Source organism: Rhinolophus hipposideros, assembly GCF_964194185.1.
Source record: "Rhinolophus hipposideros genome assembly, chromosome: 21".
Classification (NCBI taxonomy): Eukaryota; Metazoa; Chordata; class Mammalia; order Chiroptera; family Rhinolophidae; genus Rhinolophus; species Rhinolophus hipposideros.
In genome coordinates, this window is record NC_138067.1 from 45,020,692 (window position 1) to 45,044,343 (window position 23,652).

At 49.3% G+C, this 23,652-nt stretch overlaps 3 protein-coding genes across 6 annotated transcripts; all 3 read right to left on the minus strand.

Annotated features, from left to right (window-relative positions):
* Nucleotides 1–383: 383 nt before the first annotated feature.
* On the minus strand, nt 384–9,232 carry LOC308489700 (kallikrein-6-like). 3 transcript variants are annotated; one of them, XM_081031234.1, is made up of 7 exons: nt 9,155–9,205; nt 8,423–8,531; nt 7,940–7,987; nt 7,486–7,642; nt 3,265–3,512; nt 1,973–2,109; nt 384–1,093 (listed from the first exon to the last, which is right to left on the minus strand). In XM_081031234.1, the coding sequence occupies exons 3-7, from the start codon at nt 7,983–7,985 to the stop codon at nt 938–940; spliced, it is 744 nt and encodes a 247-aa protein (XP_080887360.1). In that variant the 5' UTR covers nt 7,986–7,987; nt 8,423–8,531; nt 9,155–9,205; the 3' UTR covers nt 384–937. The 3 variants fall into 3 exon arrangements, with proteins under 3 accessions (XP_080887360.1, XP_080887358.1, XP_080887359.1); XM_081031233.1 differs by having other exon boundaries at nt 418–1,093; nt 8,423–8,570; nt 9,155–9,176; XM_081031232.1 differs by lacking the exon at nt 8,423–8,531 and having other exon boundaries at nt 394–1,093; nt 9,155–9,232.
* Nucleotides 9,233–14,074: 4,842 nt separating this feature from the next.
* On the minus strand, nt 14,075–17,416 carry LOC308489702 (kallikrein-7-like; the record flags this gene model as incomplete). 2 transcript variants are annotated; one of them, XM_081031238.1, is made up of 5 exons in its annotated part: nt 14,075–14,230; nt 15,840–15,976; nt 16,254–16,501; nt 16,731–16,884; nt 17,344–17,416. In XM_081031238.1, the coding sequence occupies 5 exons, from the start codon at nt 17,414–17,416 to the stop codon at nt 14,075–14,077; spliced, it is 768 nt and encodes a 255-aa protein (XP_080887364.1). The 2 variants fall into 2 exon arrangements, with proteins under 2 accessions (XP_080887364.1, XP_080887363.1); XM_081031237.1 differs by having other exon boundaries at nt 17,338–17,416.
* Nucleotides 17,417–19,955: 2,539 nt separating this feature from the next.
* Nucleotides 19,956–20,199, minus strand: LOC308489708 (small ribosomal subunit protein uS14-like; the record flags this gene model as incomplete). The annotated part of the gene is made up of 1 exon (XM_081031246.1): nt 19,956–20,199. One exon carries the CDS (start codon nt 20,197–20,199, stop codon nt 20,029–20,031), a length of 171 nt encoding a protein of 56 aa, XP_080887372.1. The 3' UTR covers nt 19,956–20,028.
* Nucleotides 20,200–23,652: the final 3,453 nt, after the last annotated feature.

A 23,652-nucleotide genomic window follows, 5' to 3' on the forward strand; every position in this document is an offset into this window, starting at 1 on the left:
CCTGCAGCATCACTTCAGCCTTCTCCTGACCTCTAGGCTCTCCCCTCTGGCCCATCCTGCACATGGTCCTGGTGCTACTCCTGCCCTCAACCCTTCCGTGGCTCCCCATTGCCCTCAGGAGAAAGTCCCAGCCTCCCAACCTGGGGTCTGGTCCTGGCTATCTTTTCCCATCACTCCTACCCACACACTGTGGTCTTCCGACCCTCTCACCTCCCTGCTTTTGCCACTACAGGGGGAGTTTAGGGGAGGGAGCCACCCCTGAGAGCTTGCACAAGGTAGAAGAGTCAAGGATGTCTTCCTGGAGGGGAGGAGAAATCAAAACGGGCTGTTAAGGGGAACTAAGAATATCTGGGTTTCAGAGAGGCAGAAAAGCAAAAAGTACTACCAACAAATGAAATTCATGCTTTATTGGGCATACATTTACATATGCATGATTGATCATGATTATGGGTGTTTTACACGTTTGAAACCTTGAATCTTCCCAACAACAGGCACTGCCTTGTGAAGAATATACTCTTATTTTCTTTATGTTACAGATGGGAATCTACACAGTGAAGGAAGGCACTTCCCAGCGGTACATGGGTAGCAGGAGTCAGAGCTAGGATTCCAACTCAGGTTTCTCCAGATTTGTTGCCATGCCTCTGTAGGAAGACACCAAGACCCTGGAATAATCAAGGAAGGAGGGACGCTTGGAAGGGATTTTCCTGTATTCTCTTAGTGGTGGGGTAAGACCTCAACCCATTTCCCACTCACCCCCCATAATGTAAGGATGGGGCTGGGGTAAAATCAGGGAGAATTTGTGCTGTTGTGTCATGGCGTTTATTAAGCATTAAGTGTTGGATCTGGGCAGGTGCGGGAAAGGTAAGGTCTTGGTGAGATATATTCTAGAGCCAGCAAATGGGGATCGAGGTCAAGAGTTAGATGTCACATGTCAGAGTTAGTAGTAGTCCTGAATGATTTTTCGGATCCATGGGCCATATCTACAGACGTTGGTATAGACTCCTGGCTTTTCTTTGGATCCACAGGGGACGTTACCCCAAGATACAAGGCCTCGGAGACGGTCTCCACACACCAGAGGACCCCCAGAATCGCCCTGTGGAAAAGAGGGAGAGAGTCATATACAGAAACACAGGGAGAGAAAGACAGAGTAACAGAAGCAGACACAGAGACATGTAGAGAAGGAAAGAGAGACACGCAGAGATGGAGAGAAATACTCAGGGACAGAGAGAGAGGCAGACAGACAGACACAAAGTCACAGACAGGGTACTGCCTGAGAGACTGAGGGAGACTCAGAAACATAGAGAACAGAGAGAACACCAAGATCCAGAGAGGCATAGAGAGAAAAAGAGAAAGAAAAGGATAAAGGTTAGAACAGAACAGAGACTGAGAGGTGTGGCGAGACAGAGGGAGATCTGTATGCCCTTCCTTTTGATCCAGCTCACTGTGTATCCCTTTCTCTATCTTGGTCTCTTTTTTCCCTCTTGGCTAGTCTCTGCAGGTCCTTTAATGCACTGTGGGTAAATTTTGGCATAAGCTGGAGAGACCCAATGGACGATGGTGGAGGAAACCCAAGTGAAAGGTATTTGGGAGTGAGGATGGAGCTCCCTCTCTCCATCTAAGGTCCCTTCCTCTATGGCTTGGCCATGTCCAAGCAGGACTGTGGGGGCTCTATTTGAAGGACAGTCCCCTCACACCATTTGCCTCCTACTGTGTCCCTGATTCTTGATCTCTCCATCTCCATCCTTGACTGCATTTCCTGTCTCTGTTGGCTGTCTTTATATCTCTATCAGTGAACGATTCTGTCTCTGTGTCAAATTGAGTCTCTCACCTTTTCATGTCTTGGTTTCTCTCCCAGCCTATCTCTGTACAGCTCTGTTTTGATCTATATGTCTCTCTCTCTTCCTGTTTCTGTCTGTGTTTTCGTGTCTCTGTCCTTTGCTATGTAACTGAAGGGTCCCGTAATTGTCCTCACCTGGCAGGAATCCTTCCCGTACTTCTCATCTCCAGCGCACACCATGTTTTGGGTGATCTGGCCAGGGTAGGCACGTTCACACTCCTCATGAGGCACCAGGTGAATGTATGCACATTGAAGGGTGTTAGGAAAAGCACCTGACAACAGAGAGGGATCAGGCTCGCGTCACAACCCGCCCTTCCCACGTCCTCCCCAGCGATCCTCCAACCCCCGAAAGTCTTCCCTCCCTGATTGGTCCTTATTTCCCACTGGTTTCCTTCTTCCTATTTGTTGCACATTCTTAAAACCCATTTCCATTGGCCCTGACTCCTGACTGGTCCCTTTTTTCATCATCCTTTCCTCCCATTGGCTTGTTTTCCTCATTAGTCATCCTTTCTCCATGAGTCTTCACTCCCCGTTGGTTTTTCCTTTCTCCCAGATCCTACCTCCACATGTCTCTCTTCCATTGGTCCCACCTTCTTCAGTAGTTCCAGCGGACTTCTAGACTCTCTTCTATTGGCCACCTCCTCTCTTATACCCCTTCATCCTTCATTGGGCCATGCTTGCCCATTGGTTCATCCTGACTGGTCACCACTTGGTCATTAGTCCTTTCCTAACTGGTCCCTTCTTTCCCCATTGGCTCTCCCTTCTCATTGGCCCTTCATCCAATGGCCCATGTCCCCTTTCCTAAATGCTGCTGCTCTCCCCTCACTGGCCCTACCCTTTCATTGGCCTTTCAGCCAATGGTCTGCCTTTTTTATTTTTTATTTTTTTGGCCCTTCACTTACAGGCCCATGTTCAACGGTTATTACTGGTCTATCAGACTTGTTTCTTCCTCTGGTCTTTCCTCTAGTGACTCTTATTGATTAGCCATTCTTTCCCAATGATCCCTCCCCCATTAGCTCTCTCTATCCATTCACTCTCTCAATTCACATCCTTCAGTTGCTTCCCTTGTTTTATTGATATTTTTTCTTTCATTAGACCCTCTTCCTTTTATCTCTTTTCGATCATAATGCATCCTGATTGGTCCTTTTTGACAACTGGCCTCCTTCCTGATTAGTATCTCTCATTGACCCTTCCTGTTCATTGACCCTTCGTCTTATGGCCCATCCTCCCATACCATTCACCCACTGGTCTACTTTCACTCATTGGCCCAACTCCCATATTTGTCTTCCCTCTCCAATGAACTTTCGTCCATTGATACACTTCCCCATTAGTCCTCACCATTGGACCACTTCCTTCACCCTTTGATCCACCTTCCCCATGACCCATCACCCATTGGCCTGCTCCCCCATCGTCCTTGTCCTACTGACCGTTTGCTGTCTTGCCCCAGCCTAGGATGCGGCAGTTGGTGTGGTTTGCCGAGCAGTCTCTCTCCAGTCTCAGGGGCTGGATATATTCGGAGAGTCTGGCTATCTGCTTCAGGCGTAATAACATGATATCATTGTCATGGGTGGCAGCATTGTAGCCAGGGTGGGCCACAGCTCGGGCAACAGAATTCTCTTCCTGGGAACTCTCTCTTTCTTTAATCTTGTGCTTCCCCAAGTAGACCTGAAGATTCCTGTGAAAGAGGAGGGCTGGGTCTCACTTGTAGCCCTTGGGCTGCAGCTGAGACTCCATATATGGCTGTGGTGGGAGGTGGGGTAGCCTGGTGAACCACAAACCATTTGGCCTGTGTCCTTCAGTCTTCCCAGCTCAGTAAATGACAAGTCCATCCTTCCAGAATAACCTTCGACCTATTCTTGACTCTATTTCATGCCTCATATCTAAGCTGTCCAGAAATCCTTTTGTCTCTAATGTATATCCAGAATCTGACCACCTCTCACCTTCCCCTGTGCAAGCATCTTGGTCTGAGCCACCTCTCTGGACTCCTTGCTTGTGCCTTTGGCCCTCTATAGTGCATCCTCCACAAAGCAGCCAGAGATATTTTGACCACATAAGTCCGTCCTGTCCTTCCTCTGCTCAGAATTCTCCCATGACTCTCATCTCACTCAGAGTAAAAGCCAAAGCGTTCACTATGGACCACAAGGTCCTGCCCATTACCTCTGAGACATCTCCTCCCACTCTTTTCCTCTCTCCTTCTGCTCCAGTCACACTGGTTTCCCTGCCTTTCCTTGAACACAATAGTCATCCTCTCACCCCAGGGCCTTTGCACTGGCTGTTTCCTTTGCCAGCAACTTTTTTTTTTAAACTACTCTTTTTTGAAAAAACAACTCTACTGGTTGTTTTTTTGTTTTTTTGTTGGTTTGTGTGTTTTGTTTTTTTTAAACAACTCTGCCAGGAACTTTTTTTTTTTTTAAACTACTCTTTTTTAAAAAGCAACTCTACTCTTTTATTCCTTATTGACATTAAAATACAGTATCATCCAGCCGGTCATGCAGTAAGAGACCCTGGAGTTTGCATATGGATAATACTTCTGAAATAGTCCACAGTCCTCTCTCTCCTCCTGTTGCCACTGTCACTGCTGTGGCCCCAGCCTCTATTCTCAGAAGCATCATTCTGAAGGGTCTCCTTCTTTAATTTATTCTCTACACTGATTTCAGAGTTGTCTTTCCAAAACCCAGACCCGGAGGAGGCGTGCCTTGCCTGTGGACCTGGAATAGCTTCCCATTGACTGAAGGATGGAGTAGGAAGCATTTCAAGGTCCAGTGAAATCTGACCCCAGTCAACTTTCCCACCTTATTTCCGGTCACTCTTCCCTACCCCTTGATTTAAACCACATCCGCTATTTCCTACATGCTCTGTGCACTTCCATGTATCTGAGACTTTGCTCCTGATCTTCCCTCTGCTGGAACCCATCCCATGTCTTCTCTCCCAAGCAAACTTCTGCTCATCCTCAAGTCCCCGGAAGACCCTATCCGTAGTGAATCTCCATGCTCTGGACTCTTGAAAACTACCTTTACTGGAACACTTCCCACAATGCCAGCAACTCTTTCCTCCAGATATCTGCATGGCTCACTCCCTCACCTCCTTCAAATGCCACCTTCTCAGTGAGCCCTTCCCTGGCAACCCCATGAAAATGCAAAAATTCACCCCAACAGGCATTTCCTATCTCCCTCTCCTGCTTTTATTTCCACCAGAGAACCTATCATCATTATTTTATATATGACATATGTGTTGTTAAATATTTACTTGTTTTATTGCCTCTCCTCCTACTATAGCATCAGTGCCCAATAGAACGCTCAGTAATAATGGAAATATTCTCTATCTGTGCTGTTTGATACAGTGGCCACTAGCCACAGGCCGCTACTGAGCACTTGAAATGTGCCTTGTGAATTTGGAATTTCATTTCATTCTTATGAATGTAAATTTAATTAGCCACATTTGGCGGGCGGCACAGCTCCAGAATATCAAGATGGGATTTTTGTTTTGTTCAGATATAGCATCCTCAGTGCCTGGACCAGTGTCTGGAACATGATAGGTATTCAGTAAATATTTGTGAAATGGACCAGAGTCACTCCCTTGCCCAAAAGCCGCTCGTGGCTCCCTATTGCCCACAGAATAAATCCCAAGTGCCTCATCCCACCATCCTCTGCCCTGAATGCTCTTTCTCCAGCTTCCCTTGGCCACCCTTTCTCGTTTTCCATATCTCAGCTTGAATTTCATCTTATCAGAAAGTCCTTCCTGACACCCTCTTCCACCTAAAGTAGCTACCTCTGCCCTTTTCTCTCTGGGAGCCCCATCTGTTCTTCTTCATTGGACTTAGGATAATGTACAATTGTATAGTTTTTCGAGAGTTTGTTTTTTAAGTAACTATGTTTCTGCCCCTATGTTCCCAAGGACAGGGACTCCGTGTACCTCTCTCACCCACTCCTGAATCCCCACTGTCCAACTCAAATCTGACCCTTAGTGGGTGCTTTCAATCAATGGGCACAGAATGAATGAATGGGGATGGTGGAAGTGATCCCAGGTCTCCCTGAGCATGGGGGAGACCACCTGGGGGTCTCGAGTCCACGAACCTTCATGATGTGACCCCTCTCCTACAGTGAGGCATGCCACTTGTTGCTTTCTAAGCACTTGAGTTGCTACTTGCTACTTCTCTGAGCCTCAGTTTCCTCATCTGCAAAATGGAGTCAAGAGGCCCCTTATTGTGGAAATTCCAGGAAAGGTGTATAAACTGCTTCACGTGGCACCAGGCCTGTAGTTAGCGTTGAATAGCTGTTGTTAATCTAACTGCTGATTATTAGTGCCATGAGGATTAGTTCTGGGCCCTCTATATTCCTCTATCTATGCCTGCTTTTTGGTGATCTCATCCCATCCTGTGGCTTTAAATACTATCTGCTTTGCAGATGGTGCTTTAGTGTTTACCTCCAGCTCTGACCTCTCCCATGAGCATCAGCGGCCAAGCTGGCATCCTTCTTGGATATCTCCCAGGTACCTCAAACTCTCCTCGGCTAAAGCAAAATGTCTGACGCTTCCCTGCTGTCATGCACGGTGGCATGCGAGTTCTCAGCTCCCGCTCCCCACATAAGAACGCAGGATATGACAAGGCCAAAAAGGAACACCCATGGAGCTATAGATAGGGGAGTCAGACCACTATATTCTTGCTGGCGGCTGGGTTGGAGGAAGCAGGAGCCACACTATCTGCAACCTGCCGCCCACTTCTCTCTGCCAACCAACCAACCCCTTGCTAACTGCACTCCGCGCTTGCCAGCCACCATCTTCTTGCTAGCTCCGATTTCTGCTAGTGTAGCCACGGCAGTTATATTAGTGGCCAATGACTCACTGATTACAGCTGACGGCCAACCAGCCACAGCGGATGGCCATCCAATCACAGGTGATGGCCATTTACTACCCGAGCCAGCACCTTTCCACGTGAGGCCGAGAGCCCAGAAACTGCTCTCCTGGCTCTGTCCCTACACCTGCCCTTATCCAAACTGCTTCTCTTTCTCTCGTCTCTGACTCAGAGAAAGACCAAACATGCAGTTGTTCAAGTCAAATACTTGGAGGTCAGCCCTGCTTGCTCTTTTCCCCTCCCATCCCACATCACCATGTGCTGCTGGCTCAGTCTCAAAATACCTCCCAAGGTTTTTAACTTCCCTACATCCCCACTGCCAACATCCTGGACCAAACCATCCTTGTATGGCACCGGATGATGGCAACAGTGTCCACATGCGTCCCTTCATCTCCTCTCGCCCAGGCCACTTTCCACATGGTAGCCGGAGTGCTCTTAAAAATGTAAATCAGATCTTGCGGCTTCCCACATGAGAACTCTCCAGTGGCTTCCCACTGCACTTAGAAGTAAATCCATTGCTGCATCTCTCCCCACAGGGCTTTGCACAATCTGATTCTCCAATGAGAAGTTCAGTTCATGAAAGCAGCCATTGCGCTTGTTTTCAGTACTGGACCCCCAGGGCTCCAACCAGAGCCTGATACATATTTAGTACTCAATTAAATATTGGCCAGATGAACCTGGTTGTCAGATGTCCTCACACTGGGACAGGGGGCTGCGTGTGTCACTTCATGCCTGAAGTCTGCAAGACACTGGCAGGGTCAAATTGCAACCAGTCCCCGTTCACGGTGTGGAAACTCACGGTTTTTTGCAGTGGGCAGCAGTGAGGACCCACAGTGGGTGAATGAGGACCCCTCCGCAGAGCAAGTGGCCTGAAGTGTAGAGGGCAGCTTGGTAGGGGTGAGACAGCTGCTCACAGGGTCCGCCGTGCAGCACCTTTTCCTTCTGCTCTGCCCCGCCTGTGGGAGGGAGCATCAGGGTCAGAAAGGAGGTCTGCAGACAACAGGTCCCTACGCCCAAACCGATCCATTCCATCCCAAAGCCAGCCCCACCCTCAAGCTCTTCGCCATCTTCACACTCCCCTCCCACTCCCTTCCCTGTCTGCACCCCCCATTTCTCACCCAGCCCCCACTTCTTCCTCATTCCAAACCACTCCACCTCCACACTCTTTGGGTCGCCACCCCCGTTCCCAGTCTGTGTCCCAGCAGCAACCCCCACCTGCCCCCAAACATCCCATCCGTTCCTTGTCTTCCCACCTGCAGCAATCAGAACCAGTACTGCAGTCAGGGTCTTCATGGCCATTCCTGGGAGGGGAAGCCAAACAACGCTCCGTCAGTCCCTGTCTCAGACCCCACCACGCCCTCCCCCTTCTGCGTCCTCCCCACGCCCTCCTTCCTGGCTTGCCAGGCTCTCAGATCCTTTGCTTCTGTCCTTCATCAGGCCTCCTGATATCTTGTCTCCTACACCCCTGTCTCCCATCTGAGGGTCCCATGAAGGCAGGTGTCAGTGAGAAGCCAGGAGCACATCTGCTAGTCCCAGGTGCTGCTCAGAGCGCCACTCTCATTAAATCTTTTTACTCCTCTCGGCTCTAGTTTGGCTGCCTAGTAACAGGAAGGGTTGGCCAGGGTGGCCTCCGACATTCTTGTCTCCCAATGCGTTTTCCTCAGCACTTCGGCTCTGGGCTCACCTGTCCACTCATCCCCCACACCTGTAGGTTCTGGGGTGCAGTATGGTCTTACCTGTGGGAGGGCCACTGCCTACTGGCCCAGGGGTTCTTGGGTTGGGGGCAGGGACAGCACGTGTCACAGGCAGACAGACAAGGAGGCAGAGAGTCAGAAACACAGGGAGCTGAGGGGAGAAAAGGGACTCAGAAAGGAGACAGGACTTCTGCGGATGAAAGAGAGAGAGAGGCAGCGAGATAGAGCACACAGTGTAAGGGCTGCAAGGCCCAGGGCTTCAAGCTCTGCCTGACACACACCCCAGGCCTCCTGGCCTCCCTGGAAGAGGCTAGTCCTGTCCCCAGATGCTCCTGGTTCTTCCTTTTAACCCGTGCTCCCCAGGTCCCTGAGGCAGGCGGCTGCCCCACCCTTTTCCTCCTCACTCAGACCTCCCACACACATTCCTCCTGCTCCCACAGATCTGCTCCTCATGACCCCTGACCCCAGTTATTCCAGAGAGGGGAGCACTGGTCCATAAGTGCACTGGGGGTCTGAGGGAGGAGGGGCTGGGGGCCTGGACTCCTGGGTCTGAGGGAGGGAAAGATGGGAGCTTGCCCTCCTCAGTCCCTAGACTTTTAGGTCCCTGAGCAAGAAAGTGTCTAAGGACCCAAATATGGGCCTCCCAGGTAAGCAAAGAGTGGCCCTGGCCTCCAGGAACCCCACCACCTGTCTGTCGGTGCTTGGGACCTGCAGGTCCCTGGGCCCTGGGAACCAGGCTGCATGGGTTCAGTGGGGTTGGGATGATTCACGCACCTGCTGTAAGTCCCTCTGTGGGTGCTGACGACCTCCTTGTCCCCACGAGAGAGTGAGCCAACTAGTGAGAAAGCATGTGTCACCAAGCTGGCACCCGACCCTGCCCCGGGCTGGGGTGCAGGCCCAGGCACTATGGGGAAAGGGCCCGGAACAATCAGGCTTTGTCCGCCCCAGCACCCAGTGCCATGCTCCTGGCAGCTCCATTTCTCAATCTCTCTTCCAGGCAGGCGGGTGACAGGCGGCTGTGTCAATAGCTTCTCTCTGTCTTTGCCTGACAGTTCTCTTGCTGTCTTTTGATTGTCCACCCGTCTCTGCCCAGATATCAGGACTTCTGACACTCCTGGGCCACCTTCCTCCAAGTCTGCCCACCTCTGAGCTCTGTCTCTCTCCCTGACGATGGCGGGATGTCTCCATGTCTGTCTCTCTTTTACTCTCTGTGTCCATCTCAGCCTCTGCCTGTGTCTCTCTATCCCTCTGCTTCTTTCTCCATCTTTTTCTCTGTGTCTGTCTTGCCCCTTTCTTCTCCAAATCTTCTTTGACACTCTCTAATCTCTCTGCTTATCTTCCCTTAGGTTCCCCCTGCATTTGGAAGAGAAGCGTGTGTGCACGCACGCATGTGCACCGAGGGTGTTAGGGAGCTGGGGAGCTGGAAGGAATGACATGAGGGGCGGTGGGGAAACTAATGGGACATGGAAGGATTTGGGGACTTGATGAAAGTCAACATGCAGGGAGGGTCATGGAAATAAGTAGGAATGCAAGAAAATTTGAGAGCAACGTGGGAGTGTGGAATGAGGGCACCAGAAGCGATGGAGGAAATCTAGGAGGATTTGAGGAGGTGAGAAGGCTCAGTGTGTATGAGAAAGGCAGGTGTGGGCTGGAGGAGCGAGGGTGTGTGTGACTGAGAGCAGGGAAATGAGGGTGGGTGTGGCGGTCACAGGGACCGGCAGCTGCAGGGCGTGAGAAGAAAAATGGGGGCTTTCAGGAAAGTCATTGGGTAAGAAGCACAACTGATCTCAATAATGTCCACCTCTGCACCAGCTTAGGCCTGGTACATTTCTTTCTTGCATTAAATCTGTCACCACTTTTGCTGGGCCCCATCTCTCCCGGAACGAAAACCAGTTCAGCATTCAATGTACTCTTTGGAGCTGTGCCCCTGGGCCCCCGGCTTCCCCCAGTTGCTTCACATTATGTGCCCACTGAACTGAGAAGCCAGCATCCTCCCAGACACCAGGCTGGACCTCTCACAGGGTTGGTCCCCAAGCCCTGCCCCATGGCCTCCCCTCTCTGTGTGGTTCCCTCCTCTCCATCCCCATGACCCCAGCCTCAGCTCAGAGCCGCTCCTCTCCCATCGGGACCACCACCCCAGGCTCTTTCCTCTCTCCGCATCCTTCAATCCCAGAGCGTCCTTCGTACACCCACAGCTGACGCTGCCCTCTCTGGCTCACAGCTCTGCCCTGGGTCCCCCATCATCCTGGGGACAAAGTTTCAACCACTCAGCCTAGTGTCTGAAGTGTCTGAAGACCTTTAGTACCCAGACCAGTGCCGGCCAGTGGAACTATAATGCAAGGTACACATGCATTTTTCAAGTTTCTAGTAGCCACATTTTTTTAAAAAAAAGTAAAGAGAAACTGAAGGAGTTCGTTTTAATATCTCATTTAACTCAATATGTCCAAAATAGTCACTCCAACATGAAATCAAAATAAGAAAACTTTAAAGAGATAGTTTGCCATCTTATTTTTTTTGCACAATTAGAGTTTGGAATCCAATGTGTCATTTACATGTCAACAGCACCTCAGTTGGAACCCACCACATTTCAAGCAGCCGGGAGCCACCGTGTCGAGTGGCTGCCATATTGCGTGGCACAGCTCTGCCCACTTCTCTCATTGTGGTCCAGCCGTGGAGATTATCTGAAGTTTCCCTGAATTATGGCATGCCCTCTGACCTCTAGGCATTCGCCTAGAATGCTCCTCTCACCTTATCCTGGCAACAACTTGTCCTTCAAGTCTTTTGCTTAGACATCACCTCCTTCAGGAAGCTTTCCCTGAACACCACCCAATTTCCACCTGTTGTGGTTGGTTTAGTCACTCTCTCATCTAGGTTCCCACAAGGTAGGTGCCTCCCTCAAGTCACCCTGCACCATAACCATCTGGATTCACATCCATCTCCCCCACTAGACTGTGAGCTCCTTGAGGGCAGCCACCGAGCCTGACTCACCCATGTCCCAAGCAACTGCACAGGACTTTGCCCAGAAGAAGCCTTAGGAAATGTCAACCAAATGACGCAATGACTTCATTACACCCACTCCCATTTTGCAGATAAGAAAACTGAGGCTCAGAGAGAGCACGTTAATTGCTCAACAGCAAACACCCGGGAAATGGTGGAGCCTGAACTGGACCTCAGCTTCCAACATGGCAGTGGACATGACCCATCTCTTGGCGCCCCCACTGGGTCTACCTTAGGAGAGTATGGCATGATGAGATCTGGGAGGAATTGTTGAGAGCCATGTGGGAAAGGAGGGAGGTGGTAGGTGGTGGGGAGTGGAAGAACCTCTAAGAGGGAGAATGAAGTCCCCAACTCCAGGCACTCATCAGTGGCCTTCCTGGCTTTGTCTCCCCACATGCCATACATGTTTACTTATGGGATGTTTTTCTCCCAATTGACGTGCTCTGCAAAGTCTTCAATCAAGAGAATGTTTTTTAAGAAAACTTTATGAGAGAATAATCAGGAAAAAGTGACAGAGGTCACAAACAATTAAAAGCCAACATTCACTGAGGCTTCTCCTGTGTTAGACAATGTTCTACCACTTTCTGAATATTATACTTATTTAATCTTCATAACAGCCTTGGGAAATAGGTGCTACTTCTCTCATTTCAAAGATGAAGGGCGGTCAGATGGCTCAGTTAATTGGAGTGCGAGCTCTGAACAACAGGGTTGCTGGTTCGATTCTCACATGGGCCAGTGAGCAGTGCTCTCCACAACTAGGCTGAAGACAACGAGCTGCCGCCCAGCTTCCAGAGGGGCGGCCAGATGGTTCAGTTGGGTAGAGCATGAACACTTAAGATTGTTGGTTCAATTCCCGCATGGGATGATGGGCTGCACTTCCTGAAACTAAAGATTGAAAACAGTGCCTGGACTTAGAGCTGAGCTGCGCCCTCCACAACTAGATTGAAGGACAATGACTTGGAGGTGATGGGCCCTGGAGAAACACACTGTTCCCCAATATTCCCCAATAAAATTTATTTACAAGAAATAAAAGATGAAGGAACAGGGGTTGGGAGCTAATGTACTCAAAGGCAAATAGCTTACAGGTGCTAGAACTGGGATTGGAACCCACGAAGCCCAGTTTCTAGAATTAGTGCCTTTAGCTACTATGCTATCCTATATGCCCCCCCCGTCCCCCACCCATAAAGTTATTTTTAAAAATTCAGCAAGAGGACTACCTCAAGTTATTACAAACCCACCCACCCACCCCCAGACATATACAAAGGAGCTGGAAGGATAGGCAGGGCCAGGCATCTCTAGCCCCATGTAGTGATGAGAGAGGTGTTCTGGACAGGAGAAGATCCCTCTGTCAGCAGTCTGAGGTGTGACTGCTTCTGGAGCAGGAGCCCATGGGGTGTGGCCAGACTCTGAGTCACAGGGACTCCTCCCTCCTCCCTCCTCCCTCCTCCCTTCCAGAGGCTGTTCTCTGCCTTCTTTGAGAATAGGAGCCCACCTACCCTGGTTCCCACCCCATCTTCCTCTCCCACTAGGCACGCTGGGTGCTCATTTTGGCTGCCCCTTGTGGGACCCCGGTGTCCCCTAAACCTGCCAGCCATACCTTTCCCAAAAACCTCCTCCCTTTCCCCTAGTTTGTCACTTGTGAATGCTCAGAAAACTTCACATCACTTCTCAGCTTCTCACCCCGATGAAGTAGGCATTTCTCTCCTCCCTCCCTTCATCCCTCTTTACCTTCAGACTCTCTCTCTCTCTCTCTCTCTCTCTCTCTCTCTCTCTCTCTCTCTCTCTCTCTCTCTCCTCTCGTTTTATAAATGGGGACAACTGAGATCTAGATAATGGAGAGGAACTGGGTGTGGGTGGGGGAAGGGGAGGGGCAGGTTGAGGGCTCAAAATCAGATGCATTTTTCTTTCCTGTCTCCCTCTGTGAGGGTCTCCTCTCCGCAACTTTAGCTCCTCAGAAATTCCACCTGTATTTTCCAGGTTATAAAAGTGCACAGTCACAGGAAGGGAAATGGAAGGAAGGAGGCACCCCATGAAAACCACCACATACAGTTTGGTACATGCTCTTTCAGGTTTTATTCTGTGGATATTTCATTTACATGGCGAGGTGCACATGCATATACATTTTGGGATTTTCCTCTCTTCACTTAACATCAGATAGCATAAACATTCCTGCGTGGCCCTAACAACTCTGCATAATTACCCTGAACAGCTTCATCAATATTCTTGTCACAAATCGGGTTATGACTTACATAAACAAGCCACGAATTGGGGACATACTCAGTTTCCACTGTTTTACTATGACAAATAATGTGATGAATTCATACCTTGCTCCATGTTTTGGAGTTACTAGAATTTACTGGGTCAAATGTGGTGAATAAGTGTCTAGATTCACCTTCAGTACAACTACCTTCAGTACAAATTGTATCAACATAAAATTCCAGTGGTTGAGACTGCTGGTCTTATTGCATCTTTACCAGAACTGAGGTATTTTTGTTTCTTGCTTTGGTGGGTATCAGGTTTTTTTCTCTTTTTTTTTTCTCTCTAATTTAATTGGTTTACACACATGTCATATTGTTGAGGTTTTAATGAGACTTTGAGGAAAGGTAAAGTCAAATATGACTATAGGTCATCGATGTCGTTACTTCTTTGAATTTCCTGTTGAAGGCGATCTGATGGAGAGATGGGAGTTTCGGCAGATTAGCGATGCTTTCTCATGGTCTGATTTATCCAGTCAACGTACTTGCAGACCTGGGTATAGACACCTGGGTCGTTGGGTTGGCCACAAGGGAAAGTTCCCCAGGACACCAGGCCTTGCAGGGTGCCATTGCAAACCAGTGGTCCTCCTGAGTCACCCTGGGAGGGAGAGAGCAGATTAGCTTTGGCTTCACATCAACCAGCACTGAGGTCTGATACACCCCACGGTTATCAGGTCCTTGTCCTGCCAGACCACAATCTTCCACCCTGGCCAATGGGAGGAGACTCATTGTTTTTGTAGACCAATGGGAGAGCAGAAATTAATGCTATCATGGAAAAAACAAACAGGGTTCCCTTAAGACATTTGCTGAAGCCCCAGGCAATGGGACCAATCACAGGGAAGGGATGGTGCTTCTAGAAGTCAGAGCCCCATTTATTTTCCCTCATGAAGGACTCAGGGTCAGGCCAATGGGAGAAGGAGCATTATCCCCAGGGAAGGGAGACATGCCCCTCAGCCAGGGAAGGGAAACAGGGCAGTGCTGCAAACCAGGGACAGGACCAATAACCTACTTCACAGGGCCCAGTGCAAAATAAAAAAGCAGGCCCCCTTGCTTAAAAATTATGAATTTCAAGACAGAGTGCATTAAACTAAATGTGGGACTGTCCCAACTGAGGGGCTCCATGTTCCTGCACAGCTTGTATATTCATGAAGCAGGTCCTCACTAGGGGACAAGGGAACTCCCCCAATTCTCTAGGACACAGAGTCCTGTCCCATCACCTCTCTCCCTAAACCCCTCCCCGCCAGTGCCTGAAAGTGAGTGTTCAGATATGAGCAATGAGAGTGGGGTACAGAGAGGGACAGGGTCAAAGAGAAGGAGAAGAGAGAGGTAGAGAGAAGGATGGGGAGAGCAACGGGGATGGAGGAGGGAGTGGGGAAAGAGGCAGAGATGGAGGCAAATAAAGAGTGACATAGGCAGACTGCTGAGAGAGAGAGAGAGAGAGGGGGGGGGAGAGAGAACAGAGGGGAACAAGAAAATTAAATTAGGTGTAAAGAGAGATGTGGGAAGATATTCAGGGACAGAGAGAGAGGTGACAGAGATGAGCACAGGGAACAGAGAGGAAGGGGACTCCTTTTCCCAGGACCAGGACCCAGGTGAGGGGTGTGAAACCTTACCTTCAGGCATGAAATCTTAGTGGTCACACTAAATAGTATTTTAATGCAATACCTTGAGAATCAAATTTAATATGAAAAAATTCCACGACAAGCACACTATCCCAATTTCAGAATCCCAATTTCAGGATTCTGAGCTGAACCATATGAGAGCCCGAGACTAATGGAAAAATTAGGTAAAACTAATCACTCTTTATTGAGAATTCTGATATTTTGCTAATTGTGGATATTTTGCATGGAGTTTTAAAAATACTGTGTTAGAATTTGAGTAATTGTGACCACTGCGTTTTTGGTCCTCCTCATTTTCCTCAAAGTTTGGGCTTATGGCCATTGATTGCCTCACTCCCTTCCCCCAGTCCCAGCCTCATTTTCCCCCTCCAGCCCCTCCCCTTCAGCTGTGTGCCCATCCCAGGGTCACACCAGCTCCATGGGCTCCCACTCCGACTCAGGCAGAGGACTGGGTAGAAAGAGCCAGGAAAGTGGGCTTGGGGTGTGCGAGGGAAGGCTCAGCACCAGGGTCAGACCCTCAGATTCTGGATGGAGGGAGGACAGGGCTCTGTGCTGAGAGGAAGCAGGATGTGGAGGGGGGGGTCTCACATTGCAGGCGTTGGTCTTGGAGTTGGGAATGCCAGCACACAGCATGGATTTGCCCAGCAGATCCTTGTAAACTTTCTTGCACTCCTGGGAGGAGATGAGCCTGACATCTGTACACATGAGCTGTGTTGGAAAGGTCACTGGAGAAGGGTACAGGTCAGTCAGAGGCCTGGGCCTAAAAACTCTGGGTGCTAATGGTGAGAGGATGTGGGCCCTGGGCCTTGAAGGAAGAGGGGGTTGTGGGGCTCAACACTATGGTCATCAAAAGTGCATAACTCCTGGGTTCCCGGGTCTGAGGGAGGAGGGGCCGGGGGCCTGGACCCCTGGGTCTGAGGAAGGAGGGGCCGGGGGCCTGGGTTCCCAGGTCTGAGGGAGGAGGGGCTGGGGCCAATGCCCAGGGTCACTGAGCAGCCTCACCATCAGGGCTGGTGGTGGTGCCCCAGCCAGAAACAGTGCATGTGGTCCCAGGGGGTTCGCAGCGGGAGGGCAGGTTGACTTTCCTCACATTTGAGGACAGCCTGGCCGGGCTACTTAGCTTCACAAGCATGATGTCATTAACGTGGGTCTGCGTGGAGTAGTTGGGGTGCACGAATGACCTTGTGGCCCTGATCTTCTGAGATCCCCTATTGCTCAGCTGATCACTGCCCATGTGCACATTGTACTCACTGGGGGAAGAAAGCAACATTCAGAGAGAGACACTGTGACTGAGGGAAGGGGCAGAGACCCACAGAAAGAGAGGAACAGTAACCCATAATGGGGTACAGGAACCCAGAGACAGGAGGACAGACATACAGAGGGGGCACAGAGACCTAGATAGAGGGACACAGAGAGCCCTAGAAGGGGGATAGAGACCCAGAGGGAGAGCTGAGCCTTGTGGCACCCACTGCCACGTACTTCATCTTGCAGTGGGCGGCGGTGAGTACCCACATCTCGTTGACCAGCACGCCTCCACAGTGCAGCTCATTGCCCCTGAGCAGAGCCACCTGCCAGGGATGAGAGCCTCTTGGACATGGAACCCCATCAATAATCCTATTACCTTCATCCTGGGCTGGATGGAGACATGGAGAAAAACGTGGGTAGCAAGCACCTGGGCAAAGCTGAGGCATCAGCAGAGGGATTTGCAGAGACAGACGGAGAGAGACAGACAGACAGGCATGGAGAAGGGTAGGGCAGAAACGGACAACGGTGCAGAGAAAGCTGCATGGAGAGAGACAGAGGGAGCCCGCTCAGAAACCCAGGGGAGCCTCTGGTCTGGAGGCAACCCCAGAAGCCGATGGGAGGGACACTGAGTGCAGGAAAAGGCCTGGAGGGCACACAGACCCCAGGAGTCAGAAGGAAGCAGCAAGAAAGGGGGCACAGGCAGAAGAGTCTTATCTTCATGAGAGGAAGCTGTGCATGGGGAGGGGTCCTGACTCAGGGACTCCTGGTAGAGAGGGGGCCCTGGAGAGGGCAGGTGGGGACGCTGTGAGACCCAGGGGCAAGGTCAGACCTCCCAGAGGGCCCTCACCTTCTCTATCTGCAGATCCCAGGGCTAAGGACAACAGTAGGATCAGCAGGGGCGTGAGAAGGGAACCTGCCATGTGGCTTCTCTGAGCGTCTGGGGCAGCCAGGTGGAGAAAGGGCCTGTCCTGCTGGGGCTGGAAAGACAAAGAGTTCCGGAAGCAGAAGCCTTGGTCCGCTGTGTTAGGAGTTCAGTTCCCCATAGTCCTTCCCCTGGGGACCCAGGAATCTGGCTTTCCATCTCTTCCCATCCATTAGTCTGTATCCCCAGTTCCTTTCCCTTAAGAAACCCAAAATTCCAGGCCTCTGGCCCCTCATCTCAGAATAAGGAATTGAGACCCCCTTACCCCTGTCCTCAGGAGCTATAGCCCCCTGTCCAGCCAGCACCACTCCCTACCCCAAATGAGGCCCCTTCTCACCTGGGGAGGGTCTGGTCTAATCTGGGATCCAGGTTAGGTTGGGAGCCAAGCATGTCCAGCCCTGTGTAGGGCGGCCCTCTTATAGCACACCTGCCTCCACCCCCAGCAGCCTGGGGTGCAGGTGGATCCGGATCTGAGACACCCCGTTCCTGCATTTGTGGTTATCTGGAACCCCTGAGGCAGCTAAAGCACTAGGCCAGCACTCTACCTCCACCCTCCCTCCTGAGGCCAGGTGGGGGTGGCACCCAGCCGGTTCGCCCGCACACATTCTGACCCTGGTGGCAGCTACCCAGGGAGGGACCAGACGCTGGCTCTGAGGACAGAAGCAGGAGTCAAGGAACAGCAGAGCTGAGTAAATGGCTTTGGCCAGGGTCCTGCTCTGTGGCCCTTTTTCTTGCCCTCACCCCCTCTCAGGGGTGGCCTAGACCATACACCCCAACTCTGACCAGGCTGTGGGAACTTGTCCAGGCTGAATCCTATGCGTGTCTTTGAGTCTGAACCCAACCCCAACCCTAATATAGGGTATAAATGAAAAAGAGAAGGCTTTCCTCCACCCACTAAATGGTTACCGTTATCACTTGGTCTGTTCTCATGTTATACATAGATTTCTATAAATATTATGGTTTATAAACAACAATGTACTAAACATTTTGTAATGTAACCTTTTATGTACTCCATAAAATATCTTGAACAGTTTTTCCTCTTAGTACGTTTAGATCATTTCTCCTTCCTTTATAACTGTTGCATAATATTTCATATTATAGTTCCATTCTGATTGCTGTAATCTGTTTCAAATTGAAATACATTTGAATAGTTTTCATTACAAAAGTGGTGAGATTAATTTTATTTTGTGTGTATTCATCTTTGCTCCTTGATTTCATCCAAGAATTATCCACTGAGCATTTACTCTATGCCGGAAACTATTCTGGTTCCTGGGGATCCAGCATCCATAATAGAACAAAAACTTCTTCACAGCAGCTCTCGTTCAATGGGTGGAGACTTGGAATAGAAAAATAAGTACATGGGGAGCTGGGTGAAAAAGGCGAAGAGGTTAAAAAGCACAAATTGGTTACTATAAAATAGTCAAGGGGATGTAAAGTAAAGCATAGGGAATATAGTCAACAAGATGGTAATAACTATGTACAGTGCCGGGGGGTACTAGACTAATCGGGGATCACTTCATAAATTATATAAATGTCTAACCACTATGCTGTACACCTGAAACTAACAAAATAATGTTGAATGTCAACAGTAATTGAAAAATAAATAAAAATTTAAAAAATAAAAATAAGTACGTAAAATACATTGTTTGTTAGCTTGTGATAAGGGCTAAGGGGGAAAATAAGAACAGAAAAGAGAGAAAGGGAAGTATTGATTCCCTCCACCCTCAGGGAGCCCTGGGTTATAATATTAGGAAAGATGGTTGGAAAGACTTCATGTGCAGATGACGCTTGAACAAGTACTAGAAGGAATTGGGGGATGGATTTACGTAGCTACTTAGTCTCAAGTCAGATCCCAAATCTGATCCCAAACCATGAATCCAAATCCAATCCTAACTTGAATCTCTATCTGGAAACCACAGTAACCAACACACCCAACCCTACCCCCAGTGCTACCTCCTTCTTCAGCCCTCCTCCCACATTCTCCTTCAGACCCAACCCTTTATATACTTAAGAAATACATACTGAGCACCAGCTACATGCCAGGCTGTGCTCGGTGCTGAGGATACAGTGGTACACAACAAGCCTGGACAGAGTCCTTTTCTTCAAGAAACTGATAGGCAAATGTAAAAGAAAAAAATAATCAATCATTGATAAACAAATGAAAAATTACAACTACAATGTGTGCTGTGAAGTAAAGGCGCAGTGTCATGAAAGCACTTCCAGGGGTTTTAGACCCAGGAAGTCACAATAAGCTGACAGTGGAAAGAACAGGAAGCATGAACCAAAAGAAAAGGGAAGGGGCTTGGAGAGGGTATCGTGTACAGGAAACAGCCTGTGCAAAGGTCCTCAGATGGAAGGGGAACACAGGTGGAATGCAGTGGAGAGAGGTTGGCTGGAACCAGACAATGAAGGGCCTTGTAGGTCATGGTGAGTTTGACATTGTCTTGTGGACAATGGTGAACCATTAGTTGGGGGAGTGAAATAACAAGATTTGTGTTTTTTTGTTGTTGTTTTTTTCATAATCGAAGCCTTTTTATTTTATGTACAAAAAGCTGACATTGTTTCTGCTGAAAGGTAGTTAGCTTGCATGATTCATTCATGGAAGTTCACTTAGTCCAACTTAATGAAGCCTATGTCCTTCGCGTACTGACGGAAACACTGTTGACACATGTTGAGGCCGTATTTCCGGATCAGACTGTGCCGGTTTGAGCAGACGCGGCAAGAACGAGAACCCTGGCGGAATTTTCTTGGATGGCTCCAGTAGAGCTGCTGGTGACCCATCTTGCTCCCTCGGGCGCAATGAGGTGAAAGCAAGATTTGTGTTTTGAAAATATCAATCTGGCTGTTGTAGGAAGGATGGATTTGAAGGATATGTGGAGACACGAGGAGGCCATTGTTGTCCAAATGAGAGATGTTGGTTACTTGGTAAGGCCCTTTGGGAGGGGGAGAGGGTGATAAGGGGATGTTTGCTCAGCATTCTGTTAGAAAGAGGAAAGGAGCCTCATTTCTCTGAAGCCCTGTTATTCGTTCCTAAATCACCAAAACTCCTCTTCTGCTGTACTTTGCCCATTGCCAGTGTTTTTAATTATTTAATCTGACTTTGTTGCTAAAGCCTGGTTTTCACACAGAGGGAATACGTCTGATGTACTTTGGTATTTTCTTTCACCAAGAACATAGGAGACATTTAAATAACTACTAGTCTGCAAATCTCTGCCATCCACAGATCTGCCAATGTTAGACTCAATCCCTGATTCCTGATTCCTCGATCCCTGAGCCACACAGCCAAGGGTGTGATAGAAGAACTTGACCTCACAAGTCAGAATAATCCAGGTGTGAATCTTATGTGCCTTTCCTGTGGTTTCAGGTAAATGACTTAATTTTTTGGAGCCTCACTTTGCCCCATGCTTTCTGAAGTGGGGGAGAGCAAACCTGCGTCTCAAGGTGAATGAGAGGATGAAGTAAAATGATGAAAGAGGAATGAATTTGGGGCACTGTGGGCACTGAATCTGTTAGCTGCCTTACCCCACCATCCAGGGAATGAGGAAGCTCCTAGTTCTTGTCGTACCTACTGTGTGATGTGTCGGGCACTTCTCAGACCTGGTCGCTCTGCCTACACAGGTCCAAGGGAGGATTGTGTTCCCTGTTTCTATAGATGAGAAAAGGGAGGATTGTAAGAGGTTAGGTAACTTGAACAAAGTCATTCAGCTCAGGAGTCAGGGGCAGAATTCGAACGCTGGGGATTCTCGTGGTATCACCATTGCACAAACCCATACTCTGAGAAGGAAATTTCCCTGGACACCCTGACAAACGCTCGGAGTCTCCTATGGTGGAAAACAGATTCAGAACCTCATGGGTCTATTAATGACACATTCCTCCACGTTGGCGAGAGCACTGGATCCCAGCCCTCCCGTGCCCTTGGGTTTGGTCCCAGCACCTGTTCCTAAATCCCACCCCAACACACCGCCTCATGTCTCCCTCACCTTCAGGGCTCCGAGTGTGTCCTGAACCTTTGCCTGATGACTCATCTTGTTCATTATCTCACCTGAGCACTGTCATCTGACTATCCTGCCAACTGTGTCTTGCCCTGGGGGATCCTGGACACTGTGGTCCTGGAACTTCCTCATTCAGCCCCTTGGGTTCTGAAGGCCAATTGTTTCCGACTTCCTGGATTCACTTACCCCTCCTTCAAGCGCAGCTTCCCACGTCTTTTGGGAACCTGTCCCCTCATATCTTCTGGTGAAACTGTCAAACATACTTCTCCACACCTCCAACCCACTGGGACGGATGCATGACCCAGGCTAATCCAACAAGGGCACTGCTTCCTTCCTAGAAATACTGACTGATCCAAGGGGTGGGCTCTGGTCAAGCTGGACCAATCAGAGTTCTTCCCTGGGGCTGATATAAGATGCCAGGAGAAAAGAGGTCTTTATTTCTGTTTGGTCTGCTCAATTGGGTCTGTCTGTAGCTGCCATGTTCCCTCCATGTCTACACAGGCTCGAATGAGATCCACAGGAGAAGGAAAGAGAGAAGATGTGGGAAACAGGTCACACATGTGGGAGAGAGAAACAGAGACAGAGAGAGGCAGTCAGAATGACAGAGAAAGGAAGTCCCAGAGAGACAGAAAGAGAGCTGAGTGGCTTAAATCACCATTTCAAGAACTTGAAACTCTGGCACCCATGTCTCTTCCTCTGACATCATAAATGTTCCTCTGGGTCTGCGGGAGGACGGGGATTGGTGACTGGCTTCCTGGGTCTCACAGAAGGGGTCTGAGGGCCTCACTTCCTTCTTTCTGTGAGAGAAGTGCTCCCAGCCTCTTCTGTGCAGGAAAGCAATGGCTGCAGAATGTCTGCAATGTGAGGAAAGGTGGGGAGTGGGGACCAGGGAGACTCAAGATGGAGATAAGATGAGCTGAGAAAGGATCTGGAGCATGTTGGCTAGAAGGGAATTCTTGGAAGAAACTGGAAAGACAGGTATGAGTGGGGAGTCCTGGGCTGGCGAAGATCCCTCTATCAGCAGAGTCTGAGGTGTGACTGTCCAGGGAGCCTCTGAGAGCAGCAGTCTGGTCAGTGGGGTCAGGCTCTGAGTCACAGGGACTCCTCCCTCCTCCCTCCTCCCTTCCAGAGGCTGTCCCCTGTCTTCTTTGAGAATAGGAGACCACTTACCTGGGTTTCCACCCCATCTTCCTCTCGCTCTAATCACGCTGGGTGCTCATTTTGGCTGGACCTTGTGGGACCCTGGGGTCCCCTCTGCTTGCTAGCCCTACCTTTCTTGAAAACCTCCTCCCTCTCTCCTAGTTTGTCACTTGTGAAATGCTCAGAACAACCTCACCCTGAAAAAGTAGTCATTTCTCTACTCTCTTCCTTCATCCCTCTTTACCTTCAGTTTCTCTCTCTCTCTCTCTCTCTCTTTCTATCTTTCTCCCTCCTTCTCCTCCCCTCCCCTTCCCTCTCTCCTCTCTCCTCCTCGTTTTATGGATGGGGACACCTGAGACCTGGGAAATGGATAGGAAAACACACTGGATGGGGGAAAGGCAGAGTGAGGCCTAAAAATCAGATGCATTTTTCTTTCCTGTCTCCCTCTGTGAGGGTCTCCTCTCCGCAACTTTAGCTCCTCAGAAATTCCACCTGTATTTTCCAAGTTATAAAAGTGCACAGTCACAGGAAGGGAAATGGAAGGAAGGAGGCACCCCATGAAAACCACCACATACAGTTTGGTACATGCTCTTTCAGGTTTTATTCTGTGGATATTTCATTTACCTGGCGAGGTGCACATGCATATACATTTTTGTATGTTTATTTTTTTTCATTTAACATCAGATAGCATAAACATTCCTGCGTGGCCCTAACAACTCTGCATAATTATCCTGAACAGCTTCATCAATATTCTTCTCACAAATCGGTTTGTGGTTTACATAAAAAAATCCATGAATTGGGGAAATGCTCAGTGTTTCCATTGCTTTACTATGACAAATAATGTGTTGAGTTCAAACCTTGCTTTACTTTTTGGATTTACTAGAATTACTGGGCCACAAAGGGTCTCCATTTACCTTGTGCAGTAGACTTCTATAAGAATTGTATCAATATATAGTTCCCATAGTTGAGACTGCTGGTCTCACTGCATCTTTACCAACAGTGAGATTTTTTTGTTTTTTTATATTGTTTTAGATTTGTATTAATTTGATTGGATTACACATATGGTATATTATTGCAGTTTCAATGAGTTTTTGAGGAAAGG

Excerpts from the sequence above, each read along its gene's own strand:
- LOC308489700 (XM_081031234.1), bottom strand. The coding sequence starts at position 7,985 with ATGGCCATGAAGACCCTGACTGCAGTACTGGTTCTGATTGCTGCAG. Across the intron at positions 3,513-7,485 it reads GCTGCCCACTGCAAAAAACC|GAATCTTCAGGTCTACTTGG; the intron begins GTGAGTTTCCAC and ends CCTCTTTCACAG. Across the intron at positions 1,094-1,972 it reads ACGGGAAGGATTCCTGCCAG|GGCGATTCTGGGGGTCCTCT; the intron begins GTGAGGACAATT and ends TCTTTTCCACAG.